At 38.0% G+C, this 17,484-nt stretch overlaps 1 protein-coding gene across 5 annotated transcripts in view; it reads left to right on the top strand.

Moving 5' to 3' along the window:
• Positions 1-17,484, top strand: part of HACD4 (3-hydroxyacyl-CoA dehydratase 4) — a 37,566-nt gene that overhangs the window by 9,623 nt on the left and 10,459 nt on the right. For all 5 annotated transcript variants that reach the window (XM_081803029.1, XM_081803030.1, XM_081803031.1 and 2 more), the window contains 2 exons: positions 8,303-8,415; positions 13,134-13,240. In XM_081803029.1, the coding sequence (XP_081659155.1) occupies positions 8,303-8,415; positions 13,134-13,240 (220 nt within the window). The remainder of the gene's footprint in view (positions 1-8,302; positions 8,416-13,133; positions 13,241-17,484) is intronic.

Here is a 17,484-nt window from a genome sequence, read left to right as displayed (position 1 = left end):
GCTTCTCCCTCTGATCCTCCCCCTCTCATGCTCTCTGTCTCCCATTCTCTCTCTCAGATAAATAAATAAAATCTTTAAAAAAGAAAAAAAAAGATTTTATTTATTTGTTTGACAGAGAGCAAGAGAGAACACAAGCAGGGTAAGCGGGAGAGGGAGAAGCAGGCTCCCCACCAAGCAGGGAACCCGACATGGGGCTCAATCCCAGGACCCTGGGATTATGACCTGAGCCGAAGGCAGATGCTTAATGACTGAGCCACCCAGGTGCCCCAATAAATTTTCCGTGTTTTAATTTATAAAATGGGAAAGTAATTTAGGTCCCAAACAAACAGATAACTATTATAAGACATGATAATATAAGTGAAAACTAGGCATCTTTCCTCTCCAACCCCTTCCTTCCAAAAGAGCTCACATATTTAGCTTGGTAAAAAAAAGAAAAAAAGTTGAATTGGGAAATTCATATATTTCAATAGATGTAATCAAAACAACTAGGTTTTTATTTTCTATTTTATTTATTTATTTTTAAACAACTTGGTTTTTATAGTGTGGAAACACTGCCAACACTGAAATACTGATTTTGAAGGACTTTGTTCTAACTTTGTGCAGAAGCCTGAGAAAGAGGTTTGTATTGACAAAAGCCTTAGGTTGTCTTAACTCCAGGAGACGGGAAAATAGCCACAAAACTAGCCTTTGGATCAGGACATTAGACCACTGTACATTTAGGAAACCCTCCGAGTAATCCCATTTCCACCTTCACCTTTTGAGAAATGCTTAAAATTCAAAGACTTCATATATAACTATTAAAGTGGCTTAATTCTGTATTCGTCCTTTGCATTGCAAGAAACACTGTCACACATGTGTTAATTTTACAAAACTTGAAAAATCTATAAATCGAAACACTAGGAATTACTACCCCCAGATAACTGTGCCCACAAAAACTTTGATTTGTTCACCCAAATCGCAAAAACCATTTTTATATTTATAAATACCACATATTTCTGCTAAGGGCAAGCAGGGGTCTGCTTGCCAAAAAGAACTCCAAAGATTTTTTACAGTCCTAGATTCTGAGAACAAATATGAAGAAAATACCAAGGGTGTGTTAACATAAACCCTTTTAGGAAAACAGCCAAGTTTCACCCTGATTTCTTTTTAGCTGTGAAGCAGGTGCCTCTTTGCATTGCTAGATTAAATAATCGGGTTTTCCATACAGCCATATGGGTTTTCTCTCCAGTTTTGAGTCGAGAACAGCTTTGCATTGTTAGAGATAAAACTGTACTGGGGATTGTCAAGCCGACGTTCTCAGTGTTGAAGCCTCCTGGGAATGAATGACACAGTTCACTCTGTAGGTAAGATTTTAGAATTTTCCTGTTTTTTTTTTTTTTTCCATTTGTTTGTTTGTTTTTTGTATTTGATCCATGGAGTTCTTCAGTGTGATCGTTATAAAACTAGTATAATTTTAAAGATGCTGAGACTAACCTTTTTTATTCAGTGATAGTCTCAATGATCTATACAGAAAAATGTTTTCCTGTAAATATACTAATCACTACATTATGTTTATTTTATTAGTAATAACTTACATTTATTTAGGGCTTTTTATGTGCCAAATAGTTTTCTACGTTCTTCATGTGCATTAACTCACTTAATCTTCAAATCTTCAATCATAACCTTATCCTTTATAATTTACTATATAATGCTAATGCTAATTATTATCTGCAGTATAATTACTTAACCCAAAAGCTAAATAAATTACCCAAAGCCACATAAATTGTGAATGGTGGAGTGAAAGTTTGGATTTAGGCTATTTGTCTTGAACTCTCAACTATTCTAAATTTGCTTACTGTATATCTCACCAAGTAGGATGTAAATACCCCGAGGGCTGGAACTTGGTCTTGTTCATAGCTACATCTCCCAGGACCCAGAACAGTGCACTCAAAAAATATCTACTGAATGATGAATAAACAAAAAATATGTAAATAGAAATATGTAAATGATTATGTCTTACAGAAGAAAATAATCGGTGGTTTTGCACATATTAAGGATATGTTTCTGAACTTCTCAACAAAAGTTCATAGGATTTAAATAGTTTGGGTTATTGTTTTAGTAAAAGAAGTCTTTGAGGCTAAAACTAATTTTTATTTTTTTTAATGAAGTATAATTAACGTAGTGTTATAGTTCAGGTGTACAATATGATTCAACAATTCTATACATTACTCAGTGTTCATCACCGTAAGTGTACTCTTAATCCCCTTTATTTCACCCATTGCCCCACCCACATCCCCTAGTGCAACCATCAGTTCTCTGTATTTGAGTCTGTTTTTTTGTTTCTTTTTGTTGTGCATTTGTTTTCTTAAATTCCACGTATGCTTAAATCATATAGTATTTGTCTTTCTCTTTGAGTTACTTCACTTAGCATTATACCCTCTAGGTCCATTCATGCTGTTGCAAATGGCAAGATCTTATTTTCTTATGGTTGAGTAATATTCCAGTCATATGTGGAATTTAAGAAACAAGATGAACATAGAAGGAAAGGAAAAATAAGATAAAAACAGAGAGGGAGTTGGGGCACCTGGGTGGCTCAGTGGGTTAAGCGGCTGACTTTGGCTCAGGTCATGATCTCGGAGTTCTGGGATTGAATCCTGCATTGGGCTCCCCACTCAGCAGGGAGTCAGCTTCTTCCTCTCCCTCTGCCCCTCCCCCCCTTCTGCACTCTCTCTCTCTCAAGTAAATAAATAAAATATTTTTAAAAAATAAAAATAAATTTTAAAAAAGGGAGGCAAACCATAAGAGACTCTTAGCTGTAGGAAACAAACAACTTGGGTTGCTTCCTTATCTTGGCTATTGTAAATAATGCTGCAAAAAACATAGGGGTGTGTATATCTTTTTAAATTAGTGTTTTTGTTTTCTTGGGGTAAATAGTAGTGGAATTACTGGGTCATATGGTAATTTGATTTTTAATTTTTAAGGAGCCTCCATACTGTCTTCCACAGTGACTTTCACCAACAGTGCCCAAAGGTCCTCTTTCTCAATGTCCTCACTAATACTTGTTATTTCCTGTGTTGTTGATTGTAGCCATTCTGACTGATGTGAGGTGGTTTCTCATTGTGGTTTTGATTTGCATTTCCCTGATGCCGAGTGATGTTGAGCATCTTCTCATGTGTCTGTTGGCCATTTGTATGTCTTCTTTGGAAAAATGTCTATTCAGGTCCCCTGCCTATTTTTAATCAGATTATTTGGTGTATTTGGTGTTGTAGAAGTTCTTTATATATTTTGGATATTAATAGCTTATAGAATACATATCATTTGCCAATATCATCTCCCATTCAGTAGGTTGCCTTTTTGCTGATGGTTTCCTTCACTGCAAAAGTTTTTCATTTTGGTGTAGTCTCAATAGTTCAATTTCACTTTTATTTCTCTTGCCCGAGGAGTCCTATCTAGAAAAATGTTTCTATAGCTGATGTCAAAGAAATTAGTGGCTACATTTTCTTCTAGGACTCTCATGGCTTCAGGTCTCATGTTTAGGTCTTTGACCCATTTTGAGTTTATTTTTGTATATGGTGTGAGGAAATGGTCCAGTTTCATTCTTTTAAATGTAGCTGTCCCATTTTCCCAGCACCATTTGTTGAAGAGACTGTCTTTTCCCCATTGTGTGTTCTTGCCTTCTTTGTTGTAGATTAATTGACCATATGAGCATGGATTTATTTCTGGGCTCTCTATCCTGTTCCCTTTATTTATGTATCTGTTTTTGTGCTAGTACCATACTGTTTTGATTAATACAGCTTTGTCTTTTGATTAATACAGCTTTGTGATATATCTTAAAATCTGGGATTGTAGTAACTCCAGCTTTGTTCTTTCTCAAGATTGCTTTGTCTATTTGAAGTCTTTTGTGGTTCCACACAAATTTTAGGATTTTTTATTCTAGTTCGGTGAAAAAATGTTGGCATTTTGATAGGGATTGCATTATATCTGTAGATTGCTATGGTGGTGTGGACATTTTAACAATATTGGTTTTGTTTTGTTTTTTTTTAAAGATTTTTATTTATTTATTTGACAGAGAGAGACACAGCAAGAGAGGGAACACAAGCAGGGGGAGAGGGAGAGGGAGAAGCAGGCTTCCTGCGGAGCAGGGAGCCCAATGCGGGGCTTGATCCCAGGACCCTGGGATCATGACCTGAGCCGAAGGCAGATGCTTAACGACTGAGCCACCCAGGCACCCAACAATATTGGTTCTTCTAATCCATAAGCATGGAATATCTCTCCATTAACGTGGCATCTTCAATTTCCTTCATCAGAGTTTTATAGTTTTTGGAGTACAGGTCTTTCATCTCCTTGGTTAAATTTATTTCTGGGTATTTTGTTATTTTTGTGTGTGTGCAATTGTAAATGTCATTGTTCTCTTGATTTCTTCTTCTGCTACTTGATTCTAGAAATTCTCTCCATAGAGGGAATAGTTTGTAACTGCATTGTTGATAACCTGAGTGCCAGCTGCCATTTATTAAATAACAACGTAGTTTTAGTCACTGCTTAACTTGGAATGTAGGATTCCCAAATAGAACATAAAAATGCGAGGGGCACCTGGGTGGCTCAGTCGTTAAGCGTCTGCCTTCGGCTCAGGTCATGATCCCAGGGTCCTGGGATCGAGCCCCGCGTCGGGCTCCCTGCTCTGAGGGAAGCCTGCTTCTCCCTCTCCCACTCCCCCTGCTTGTGTTCCTGCTCTCGCTGTGTCTGTCTCGGTCAGATAAATAAATAAAATCTTAAAAAAAAAAAACTTTAAAAAAAACACATAAAAATGTGAGGTATTTTTGTTTTATAGTTACCATACTTCTGAGTAGACCACATTAAGACAATGTTTAATTTGGCCTAAGTTACCGGGTTTTTTTAATTGTACTTTTATTCCTACCAAGTTTGAGCTACACTAAACACTAAAAAGCTATTAGTAATTAGTCATGTTCTGTTAGGATTTGCTTAAAATGACAAAGTGCTAAGTTCTCACAAGTGTAAAGCTCCAAGTAACTGGTCAAATTATTATACATAAAAAAGGAATAAAATAAAAAAGTCTATTCTTCAAAAGTGTTTTGGTGTTGATTTAGAATATGAAGGAGGTTCTTGTTTTAAGGTTTAACTTTTGAAGAGAGGCTTTTTGAAAGAACAGACTATAACCTGGGATATTAGGCATAAGGATAGCCCATAAAATAACAAAGGGGAAAATGTGTTAGTGTTTTAGAACAAGGGATTTAGAATCACATTGTCTAGATTTTTATTCCAGATCTGTAGCTAAGTCACTTTCACTTTGTTGTTGTTGTTTTAATATTTATTTATTTATTTGAGAGCACATGCTCGAGACGGGGGAGGGGGCAGAGGAAGATGCAGACTCCCTGCTGAGCAGGGAGCCTGATGAGGTACTCGATCCCAAGACCCTGGGATCATGACCTGAGCCGAAGGCAGACGCTTAAGTGACTGAGCCACCCAGGCGCCCTCAAGTGATGATTTTTTTTCTTTCTTTTTTTTTTAAGATTTTATTTATTTGAGATAGAGTGAGAGAGCGCACACGCAGGAGCAGGGGGAGCAGCAGGGAGAGGGAGAAGGAGACACCCCACTGAGCAGGGAGCCCAGTGTGGAACTCGATCCCAGGACCCTAGGATCATGACCTGAGCCGAAGGCAGATGCTTAATGACTGAGCCAGCCAGACGCCCCTCAAGTGTTGCTTTTCAACAGGATGAATTTTTTTTTTTAATTTTTTATTTATTTGACAGAGACACAGTGAGAGAGGGAACACAAGCAGGGGGAGTGGGAGAGAGAGAAACAGGCTTCCCGCCGAGCAGGGAACTTGATGCGGGGCTCAATCCCAGAATCCTGGGATCATGACCTGAGCCGAAGGTAGACGCCTAATGACTGAGCCACCCAGGGACCCCTCAACAGGATGAATTCTATTGTTCAGCACCATTTCTGTTTTAGGAGATTTACTTCTCTACTCATCAGTTAAGGGGCAGTCTGACATCATGGATAGCTTATAACTCTAGAAACCACAAAACATGGGATACATGCTTGCAGGTCTGCCACTAGGGCAAGTCACTTCTCTGGTTCCCCAATTTTTTATTTGTAAAAAGGTGGGATTGGGCTAGAGTGGACCCTAGAGATCCATTTTATCAAGTGTTATCTAGGTTTTTGTTTTCTGTAGTCAGCCATATAATTAGAAATATGTGTTGTGTGTATGTATTCATGTATATGTATCTTGAGAGTTTTATTAAAAAAAAATAGATTTGATTTTGGGGCGTCTGAGCGGCTCAGTCGTTAAGCGTCTGCCTTCGGCTCAGGTCATGGTCCCAGGGTCCTGGGATTGAGCCCCGCATCGGGCTCCCTGCTCTGCGGGAAGCCTGCTTCTCCCTCTCCTTCTGCTCATGTTCTGTTTCACTCTCTCAAATAAATAAATAAAAAATCTTTAAAAACAAAAAACCCAGAAATTAGACGATTTTCCTAATTAGCAGGCACTGACCAAACATAAGATTCTTGTGTGCTGCTAAGATCTTTTATCTGAAGGCTGCCCACTGTCAGTGACACAAGCTTGGATCATTCAGTAATTTTAATTGCAGTTAAGTATACTTCATTATGTAAATATAATTAAATCAAGAAACTGGGGCATTTTAAAGAAAGACTGACAGAACCAGTACAGCTATGTAAATGGCTTCTATAGATTGACTAAGGTTTAAATCATATTTAATTCCCTTAGCCAAGCAAAGACCCTCTTGACTCACTGCTGTGGTCATACATGCTGATAGAGCTCATACACATGCATATCTGATCATGTGGCCCAGTGTTAGCAAATCTTGGATTTCTCTGCACTAGATGATTTTCCAGGATTAACAACCAATGATTCTAAGTCACAGATTGTTCCGTTTTTTCTCCTTGATCGGCCTTAAAAATAAAGACAACTATTGAAAAATATAAAGCAATCCTCCCCTTTCCTTTATCACTAATATGCTCCCTCAATCTCAAGTACGTTTTCCTTTGACCATTGAGAACAAAGTAGAATGTTTTGTAAAAAAAAAAAAAAAAAATGCAGACTGTACAGGGAAATTAATACAATATAAGAAGACACATTATATTTAGATTGGGAAAGAAAAACTTATTTTTTGAGGTCAGTAATTGGAGCTAAGCCATAAGTGTCTGAATTCTCAATGATTTGCAAATGCTTACTGACTTGGAAAAAAATGTGTATGTTGAATTCTTTTCATTTTCCACTGGCTTGTAAAGGTTAGGATTATATTACGTCTCTTCCCCCTCCATCCACCCTCTAAAAAAAAAAAAAGCTACAATAGCTTCCCTGTTAGATGAAATCGAAATTTCTTGGCCTATCATTCAAAACCCTTTATATCCCAGCCCCCACCACATTTTCAATTTTATCTCCTATTTATTCCCTTCTCTGTACCTTCCCCCAACTCTGGCTTCCAGGGGTTCTCCTTACTTCCTAATACACCTGCATTTTCACACCTCTGCCTGTTTGCTTTGCCTGCTCACCTGACCTAGGATGTCCTTTTTCCTATTCAGTCTACTTGACAAACTCCTGCCCCTTCTCCCAGATCCAGCTGAGGTGTTGCCTTTTTTTTTTTTTTAAGATTTCATTTATTTGACAGAGAGAGACACAGCGAGAGAGGGAACACAAGCAGGGGGAGTGGGAGAGGGAGAAGCAGGCTTCCCGCTGAGCGGGGAGCCCGATGCGGGGCTCGATCCCAGGACCCTGAGATCATGACCTAAGCCGAAGGCAGACACTCAACGACTGAGCCACCCAGGCGCCCCGGTGTTGCCTGTCTTAATAAATCTGTCTGCACCCTTTCCCCAGGCAGGTATGTCCCTCACCTGTGCTCCCATTCAGAGCACTTCAAATGACAGCATTATTCACACTGTGTGGGAATTTTACCCCCACATTCTCCTACCACTGCTACTCTCTTTAGCAAGGACCACGCTTTGACTATATATATATAACCTTGGCATCTAATACATAGTGGACATTCAATAAAAGCTTGCCAAAGTGAATAAAAACATGGGTGCATATATCGCAGGAGGAGAAATATCCTGAGTAGATAAAATATGTTTTCTTTTCATTCATTATATATAATTTGGAGAATACAAAAAATACCAAGGAGGAAATGAAATTGACCTATAACCCTACTGAGAGATCATGTTAACAGCTTAGCATACCTATTTCCAATTAAAACATACTTTGAAGAGGAACTCTGGTTTTTAAAATTAGAAAATTACCTACATGCATAACAGATGATCCTAATTCTTGACTTTGCTGTTTCTTTGTTAGCTCACAGAGAGAATAATCATCCTCTTTGTGGTGATCACCAGTCAAGAGGAAGTCCAAGAGAAATATGTGGTGTGTGTTTTATTCATCTTTTGGAATCTATTGGATATGGTTAGGTAAGGAGGCAAAATAATCTCTTAAAGCCAAGTTGCTTTTCTGTTAGTAATAGCTGCCTACATTTGGTTACCCTGAATGAGAGAGAAAACCCCTTTGCAAATTATTTTATCTTGATATGGAAATGTATTCTTAGCGCTTTCCATAATGGGCATATCAGAGGTAATGCAAACCTCCCGTGGTATTACAAGAGCAGATCAGTGCATTCAGTTTTCCAGCAGAAGACTTGGCATAGCACCACTTTGGGATAAACCTCACAGCTGCTTGCTAATGAAAGGCATTCCTTGAAATTGCTCTGGTACATTTTACTCTAACAAGCAAAGCAAGACTTCTATTATGTCATAGTCAGGATTTACAAAGTTGGTTTCTGTGAATTCCAGAATACTTTAAACACAGGGCCTCATCACTGTGGTGAAGAACGCACCTCCATATACATTTATTTTGTATTTTTTATTGAAGTATAATTAACTTTTTTATTGAAGTATAGTTAACTTACATAATGTTAGTATTAGTTTCAGGTATATGACATACTGATTGGAGAGTTTTGTTTTGTTTTTTAAAGATTTTATTTATTTGACAGAGCAAGCACAAGCAGGGGGAGCAGCAGAGGGAGAGGGGGGAGCAGCAGAGGGAGAGGGAGAAGCAGGCTCCCCACTGAGCAGGGAGCTCGACGTGGGGCTCGATCCCAGGACCCCGGGATCATGACCTGAGCCGAAGGCAGACGCTTAACCAACTGAGCCACCCAGGGGCCCCTGATTGGACAGTTCTATACATTAATCAGTGCCGACTATGATAAGTGCGGTCACCCTCTGTCACCATACAACATTATTACAATATTTTTGATTATATTCCCTATGCTGTACTTTTCATCACCATGGTACATTTTATATACAATTCCAGTGGGTCCAAAAGACTTACTGAAGTTATTTTGTGGATTCCCTCTGAATCCTTGAACCTCAGATTAAGAACCTTTGCTCTAGATCATCTTCAGTTTCCTTCTGTTTCTAAAACTTTGCAAAGAGATGGGTCCAGCAGTGGGGTAAACAGTCGCCTTTGCTCAGAGGCTCATCTTGGGGAGGTGTCCTAACTGCTACTTTGGCTTTCACAAATGAGAACTGCCCCTCCCACTTGCAAGATCTGGTTGTGGATAGGTAACAAAAGCACCCTAGCATTTTAGCTGAGGTTATGTGAATTACTCATTTATTAAATTGTCAGTAACTTAGCTGAATTAAAGTATTTCTAAATAATGGGGTGAGCCCTAGAGTGAGTTAGAATGAAATGTTTTGTTGAATGAAAAGGACTATCATTCCTTGTATATATAATTTAGGAAGTTATTCCTCATTTTTTAACTGATAGTTTTGTAGACCTGGGGCGAATTTCATGGACTTTTGTAGCCCATGACTTTCTGTTCATGAGACAAGGAGCCCCATCTGGGACTGGGACTTTTTGACATATTGTTCTCTGGTACGCCTGACTCTTTCAGTGTCGATTCAGTCTCTGATAAGCTCAGGTAAACCCATTAGAGAACAAAATGATTTTAACATTGAGAGTAGTATCATGATGTCATGGAATGGCTTTTTAACAGAGGAGATCTTAGGGATGACTCCCACCTCCACTGCTTGCTATATAATCTTGGACATACCACTGAACCTTCAAAAACAAAAGAATTGAGATAATTCATGTACTGTGATATTCACCCTTTATTTTTTAATTAATTAGAGCGAGAGTGAGAGTGGGGAGGGGCAGAGGGAAAGGGAGAGAATCTTAAGCAGGCTCCACGCTCAGTGTGGAGCCAGATATAAGGCTCAGTCTCAGGACCCTGAGATCATGATCTGAGCTGAAATCAAGAGTCAGACACTTAAGTGACTGAGCCACCTAGGCACCCAACATTCACCCATTTAAAATAGAAAATTTGTGGGTTTTAGTGTATTTAAAGATGGGTAACTATCATCACTAATTTGAGGACATTTTCACTGCACTCTATAAAGAAACCCCAAAGCTCTTAGCAGTAAAATCCCCATTTTCTCCTCTCAGTCCCTGGCAACCACTAACATACTGTCTCTATGAATTTGTCTATTCTGGACATTTCATATAAATGGAACCATTCAATATGTGGCCTTTTGTGACTGATTTCCTTCACTTAGCATAATGTTTTCAAGGTTTATCCATGTTATAACATGTATCAGTATTTCATTCCTTTTTATGGATGAATAATATTCCATTATAGCGATATACCACTTTTATCCATTCTTCAGTTGATGGACATACTTTTTGGTTATGAGGAATACTGCTATGAACATTCATGTACAAGCTTTTGTATGCACATAGGCTTTCATTTCTCATAACTTAGAAGTGAAATTTCTGAGCACCTAGCCTTTTTGAAACTTTTTTTTTTTTCTCTGTTAAGTTGGGGTGGAATTATCTTCCCAACTTACCCTAAAATGACTTTTTTTTTTTTTTTTTTTTAAGGCAAGGACTAGAGGGATACCTGGGTGGCTCAGTTGGTTAAGTGTCTGCCTTCAGCTCAAGGTCATGATCTCAGAGTCCTGGGATCGAGCCCCACATTGGGCTCCCTGCTCAATGGGGAGTCTGCTTCTCCCTCTGCCTCTGCTCCTCCCCCCGCCACTTGTGCGTGCTCTCTCTCTCTCCCTCAAATAAATAAAATCTTAAATAAATAAATAAATGCAAGGACTAGAAATTTCCTCAGCCTGATAAAGGCATCTATAAAAAATCCACATCCAGATGATTGTTCATGTTGAAAAACTGATGCTTTCTTCCTAAGATGAGGAATGAAACAAGGATGTACACTCTTGCCACTTCTATTCAACATTGTACTGGAAGTTCTCGTCATGGCAGTTAGGCAAGAAAATGATGTAAAAGGCAATCATATTAGAAAGGAAGGAGTAAAGTCTCTATTGGCAGGTTATAAAATCATAAGGAATCCACTAAAAATACTAGAACTAGTGAACTGGTAAAGAAAGGTTGTAGAATACAAAACCAATATACAAAACTCAGTTGTGTTCTATACAACTTGTAATGACCTATCCTAAAATAAAATTAAGGAAAAATTTCATTTATAATAGCATCAAAAAATAAAGTACTTTGGAATCAATTTAACAAAAGATATGCAGAACTTACACATTGAAAACTTTAAAATACTGTTGGGAGAAATTTAAAAATATCTAAATAAAGAGATAGCCCATGTTTATGGGTTGAAAACTTAATATTGTTAAGACTGCAACACTCTCCAAATTGATCTGCATATTCAAGACGATCCTTCTCAGAACCCCAGCTGGCTGCTTTGCAGAAATTGCGAAGCTGATCTTAAAATTCATATGGAAATTCAAGCAACTTAGACTAGCCCAAGCAATCTTGAAGAAGAAGAACATAGTTGGAAGACTCACACTTCTCAATTTCAAAACTCACTACAAAGCAATAATAATCAAGAATGCAATACTGGCATAAAGATATATCATAGAATTGATAGTCTGGGGATAAATTCTCATATAGCCAATCGATTTCTGACAAGGGTACCAAGACCATTAAATGGTGGGGGGGAAATAGTCTTTTCAACAAATGGTGCTGAGACAACGAGATGTCCACCTGCGTTGGACCCTTACCTCACACCATATACAGAAGTTAAAATGGATCGAAAACCTAAATTTAGAGCTAAAACTATAAAACTGAGAAGACCGCATAGGGGTAAATCTTGGTGATTTTAGATTTGGCAGTGGATTCTTAGACACCAAAAACAGAAGCAACAAGAGAATAAAAGATACAATGGACTTCATCAGAAGTGGCTTTAAACATGTAAGATGTTTATCTACTCTTGCAATAAAAAAGTAGATGCCAGTTTTTCACTGAGATTGGTACAAATCAAGTTTGATAACATGCCATGTTTAGTGAAGGCTTGCACTGTTGGTATATGGTTTTTATGTACACAGATAAGCAAATGCAAGAATATTTGAGAGGATATATAAGAAACTGGCATTGGTCATTGCCTCTGAGGAATGGAATCGGGGTCCTAGAATGGGAGAAAGGTTTAGTTTTCTCTGTTTTCAAGGTTTTGGATTTTGTTTTGCCATATTATGTACAGCCTATTCCAGTACTCAAAGTATAGTCCCTAGACCAGTGTGGCATTAGCATCACCTGGAACTTGTTTATAATAGAAATTCTCAGGCTCTACCTGAGACCCACGGAATGAGACACTCTGGGTATACGGCCTAGCAGTTTGTGCTTCAGCAAGACCTCTGGGTGATTCTTATGTATGCTTAAGCTTGAGAACCACTGCCTAGTCAGAGAAACAAAAAGATGCAGAACTAAATTTATTCCCTAAATATTTACAAGTATATCTGTCTTTAAAAATCTAGCGGCATGCTGCATAAAATGGGCTTAGCTTCTGAGTGAAATTGAAGCCACTAATCAGGGAAACTTGTAATTTGCTGAGGGCTAAGAGTTCCATTTTTCTTAGTTTACCTCCGTAATTATCCATGATCCACCCCCTGCGACAAGCCAGACTGACACAGTTCCCTTCCCCTTATGTATGTATGTATGTATGTATTTTTACCTCTTCTGCTTAAATGATAGGATATAAAGTTTGGAATTTAAACGTTCCAGTTGTATCTCTGTATTTAATTACAGTGTAAGATATTTTCTTCTCTTGTTCTTTCCCAGACGTCAGCAGGAAATGATGTTTCTGAGCTCCTTTGTTTTCTTTTAGGTACACTTACAGCATGTTATCAGTCATAGGAATATCCTATGCCATCTTGACCTGGTTCAGTCAGACACTGTGGATGCCGATTTATCCTCTGTGTGTTCTTGCTGAAGGTAAGACAATAGTGACTTTGCATTATTGCTTACTGACAAAAGCAATCTAGTTATAATGGTTCACTTAACTTTTTGATGATTAAATCACTATTTTTGCTACTGCTAGCTGACAACTGACGGTGAATCATTCCTGGCACACTTCCCTCGATGCAAAAAAGCAAAGCATTTAAGAAACAATGTTAGAGGGGGAGGCAGCTTTGCATAGTAGACAAAATATTGGATGAGGAATGAAGACATTTGAGGACAGGCCCTTAACTTCATTAACTCGCTGTGTGAGTTTTGGGCAAATTATTTAACCTCTCTGTTTAGTCATCCAAAAGGGGTTTAACATTTAGTGACTCAGTGATTTTTTTTTTTCTTTTTTTTTTTAAGTAGGCTCCACACCCAGTGTGAGGCTTGAACTCATGACTCTGAGATCAAGACCTGAGCTGAGATCAAGAGTCAGATGCTTAACCGATTGAACCACCCAGGCGCCCCAGTGATTATTTTTAGTGCACAGAAATTCAGTTCCCCCGGGCTGGACTATCTTTCCTACTTAACCATCTACCATGCATCACACTCTCTGCCAGTAACAGTTAACTCTACCTTTAGATCAGTCATCAATTTCTCAGGGAAGCATTCCTCAACTTTCTCAACTAAGTCCATTCCCTGTCCCCCATTCCCCACCCCCACCCCCCACCCCCGTACAGCACCATGAATCTCTCTTTCATAAGACGTGTCTCAGGTGTGATTAGACATTTGTGTGATTCTTTGAATGATGTCTGTTTCTTTTCTAGCCTCTAAAGCAACTTGGGGATATGGGGTTGTTTCCTTGCTTGCCTTTTTCTCATGCACCCAATATACATGCTCAATAAACACTGAATAAATTACTGAATACAATATGAAGTAAGCTAGCTACTTAGCCTAAATGTAAACCTAAAACTTAAATAATTCATAAGTTTGCAAAAAGCTTGAGGATATTAGGGGAGTATATGCTTCCTTCTGTAATGGATTTGGCAGACTGGTAAGGAACTTTCTGAAACAGACATTAAAATTTTTGAAAATGGAAGGCATAACGAAATAAGAAAGCATATTAAGGTAACTAAGGGAAAACATACAAAAAGAAATTTAACATAAAATGATGACATTGGCAATAATCATAAAGTGTATATATTCTACTCATGTTTCATATTTACCGATGACCAGAGAAAAGTTTATAGTAAATCATATTAGGTAGAACTTTAAAAATTTGTTTTGCTTTCAAAAGAATTACTGATTTTTAGGATAGACTATGCCAAGAGAATCTAGAGAATACTCCTGAAAACTAAAAAAAAACTGGATTGCTCATTTCTTTGAGAATGAAGTTCTTCACTCATTAAAACATTAAGTACATTCCTTTGTTATATCCTATGAAAAATACCATAAAGAATATATTATAAAGGAATAAGGTAGAGATAGGAGTAATCTTTTCCTAAAAATAAAGGATGAATAACTGTATAGAAAACTTTTCCATTCTCATTATTTGATAATGTTAAGCCTTTCTGGGAAAGCCATGTTCCAATATGTTTGCCATAAAACCCATTTCTTTTATTGAAATTAGATTCATAAACTTATTCTTGCAATTAAAAAGCAAAGTATATGCAGAAAAAGAGTCTGGAAGCATATGTGACAAAATGTCAATAATGATTCTGGGTAGCAGAATACAGGTAACTGTAGTTTTACCTCTACATGTTTCTTTATATTTCCAGTGCCCCAAAGTATAAAAATATGTAGTTAAGAAAACCTAGTTGACTTTTGATGACTCTAATATTTTTAAATAGCTGTAGTTTCCATCCAATACTATAAAAGACAAAAGCAGGTTCTGTAGATAACCAAATCAACTGTTTGTACTGATTAAATTCTAGAGACTTAGGTGCAGCATCTGGAAATCTCAGACGCAGGACAATTGCGGACCCCATGCGCCTGCCATTCATCCTGCTCAGGATGGCCCTAACAGCTTTCGTTGCCCAACACTTCTTCTGTCTCGAATTTTTTTTAATTTACAAATAATTTTAGACTCCTAAGAAGTTACAGAAACAGTGCATTGTTCCCATATACCTTCACCCAGCTTATCCTAAAAACATCTTATATAACCATAGTACATTATCATTTCATAAAGTGTCATAAAAATCTGTAGGTGAGATATAACTTCATAGAAGCTCCTCTGTATTTTTATTGAAGTATAATTGACATACAATGTTATATTAGTTTCAGGGGTACAACATACTGATTCAACAATTCCATACATCCTCCTTTTTTGCCACAGTAAGTGTAGTCACCATCTATCACTGTACGACGTTTTTAGAGTAGAATTGACTATATTCCCTGTGCTGTACTTTTCATCTCCATGACTTATTTTATAACTGGAAGTTTATACCTCTTAATCCCCTTTATCTATTTAGCCTATCCCCAAATACCTCCCCATTGGCAACCACAAGTTTGTGCTCTGTATTTAAGAGTCTGTTATTTAGGGGCGCCTGGGTGGCTCAGTCATTAAGCGTCTGCCTTCGGCTCAGGTCATGATCCCAGGGTTCTGGGATCCAGCCCCGCATCGGGCTCCGGGCTCCCTGCTAGGAGGGAAGCCTGCTTCTCCTTCTCTCATTCCCCTTGCTTGTGTTCCTGCTCTTGCTGTCTCTCTCTCTGTCAAAAAAAAAACAAAAAACAAAACTTTAAAGTCTTTTATTTTTTATATTCCATGTATAAATGAAATCATATGGTATTTGTCTTCCTCTGTCTGACTTACTCCACTTGGCCTAATACCCTCTAGGTCCATCCATATTCTTGCAAATGGCAAGATCTCTCTCTCTCTCTCCCTTTTTTTTTTTTTTTTAATGGTGAACATTCCACTGTGTGTGTATCTTCTTTAACACATTAATACATCTTTATCCATTCATCTATTGATGACACTTGGGTTGTTGCTTCCTTATCTTGGTATTGTAAATCATGCTGCAGTAAACATAGAGGGGTGCATGTATCTTTTCAAATTAGTGTTTTTGTTTTCTTTGGGTAAATACCCAGTAGTGGAATTACTGGATGGTATGGTATTTCTTTTCTTTTTTTTTTTAAGCTAACACTCTCATTATCCATTTTATTAAGGAATACTTTCTCAGAAAAATGTAAGACAAAAATCTTAAGTATATTTTAAACATTCACTCATGCAGTGCACTCGTGTCTATTCAACATGAGGGTCTCTATACCTTTAAGACTGCTCAACCCATTCCCATTTAATATTTGAATGTGAAATTTCCTAGTAAGTGTGAGTTCACCGGTATGGTATTTCTATTTTTAATTTTTTTGATGAATTTCTATATTGTTTTCCACAGTGGCTGCACCTATTTACATTCCCACCAACAGTCTTACCAAGTTTCTTTTGCTTCCCATCCTTACCAGCATTTATTATTTATTTTTTTTATTATTTTTTTATATTAACTATTCTGACAGGTGTGAGGTGATATCTCATTATGATTTTTATTTGCATTTCCATGATGATTAGTGATGTTGAGCATCCTGTGCTCGCTTCGGCAGCACATATACTAAAAAAAGTGATGTTGAGCATCTTTTCATTTAGCCCACTGTGTCTGTTTGCCATCTGTATGTCTTTGGAAAAATGTCTATTTAGGCTCTCTGCCCATTTTTTAACCAGATAGTTAACCAACTGTCTGGTATTGAGTTGTATAAGTTTTTTTTTTTTTTTTTTTAAAGATTTTATTTATTTATTTGAGAGAGAGAGAGAGAGCACATGAGAGGGGGGAGGGTCAGAGGGAGAAGCAGACTCCCTGCTGAGCAGGGAGCCCCATGCGGGACTCGATCCTGGGACTCCAGGATCATGACCTGAGCCGAAGGCAGTTGCTTAACCAACTGAGCCACCCAGGCGCCCTTGAGTTGTGTAAGTTCTTTAATATATTTTGGACATTAACCGTTTGTCAGGTATTTTGCTTTCAAATATCTTCTCCCATTCTGTAGGTTGCCTTTTACTTTGTTGATGGTTTCCTTTGCTAGCAAAAGCTTTTTTTTTTTTTTTAAAGATTTTTATTTATTTATTTGAGAGAGAGAGAGAGCACATGAGAGGGGGGAGGGTCGGGAGGGTCAGAGGGAGAAGCAGACTCCCTGCCGAGCAGGGAGCCCGACGCGGGACTCGATCCAGGGACTCCAGGATCATGACCTGAGCTGAAGGCAGTTGCTTAACCAACTGAGCCACCCAGGCGCCCCAACAAAAGCTTTTTATA

The sequence above is a fragment of the Leptonychotes weddellii genome, chromosome 14 (assembly GCF_054177405.1).
Source record: "Leptonychotes weddellii isolate Sample4059 chromosome 14, ASM5417740v2, whole genome shotgun sequence".
Taxonomy (NCBI): Eukaryota; Metazoa; Chordata; class Mammalia; order Carnivora; family Phocidae; genus Leptonychotes; species Leptonychotes weddellii.
Note: the sequence above shows the minus strand (reverse complement) of the source record. Positions and strands in the feature narration are given on the sequence as shown.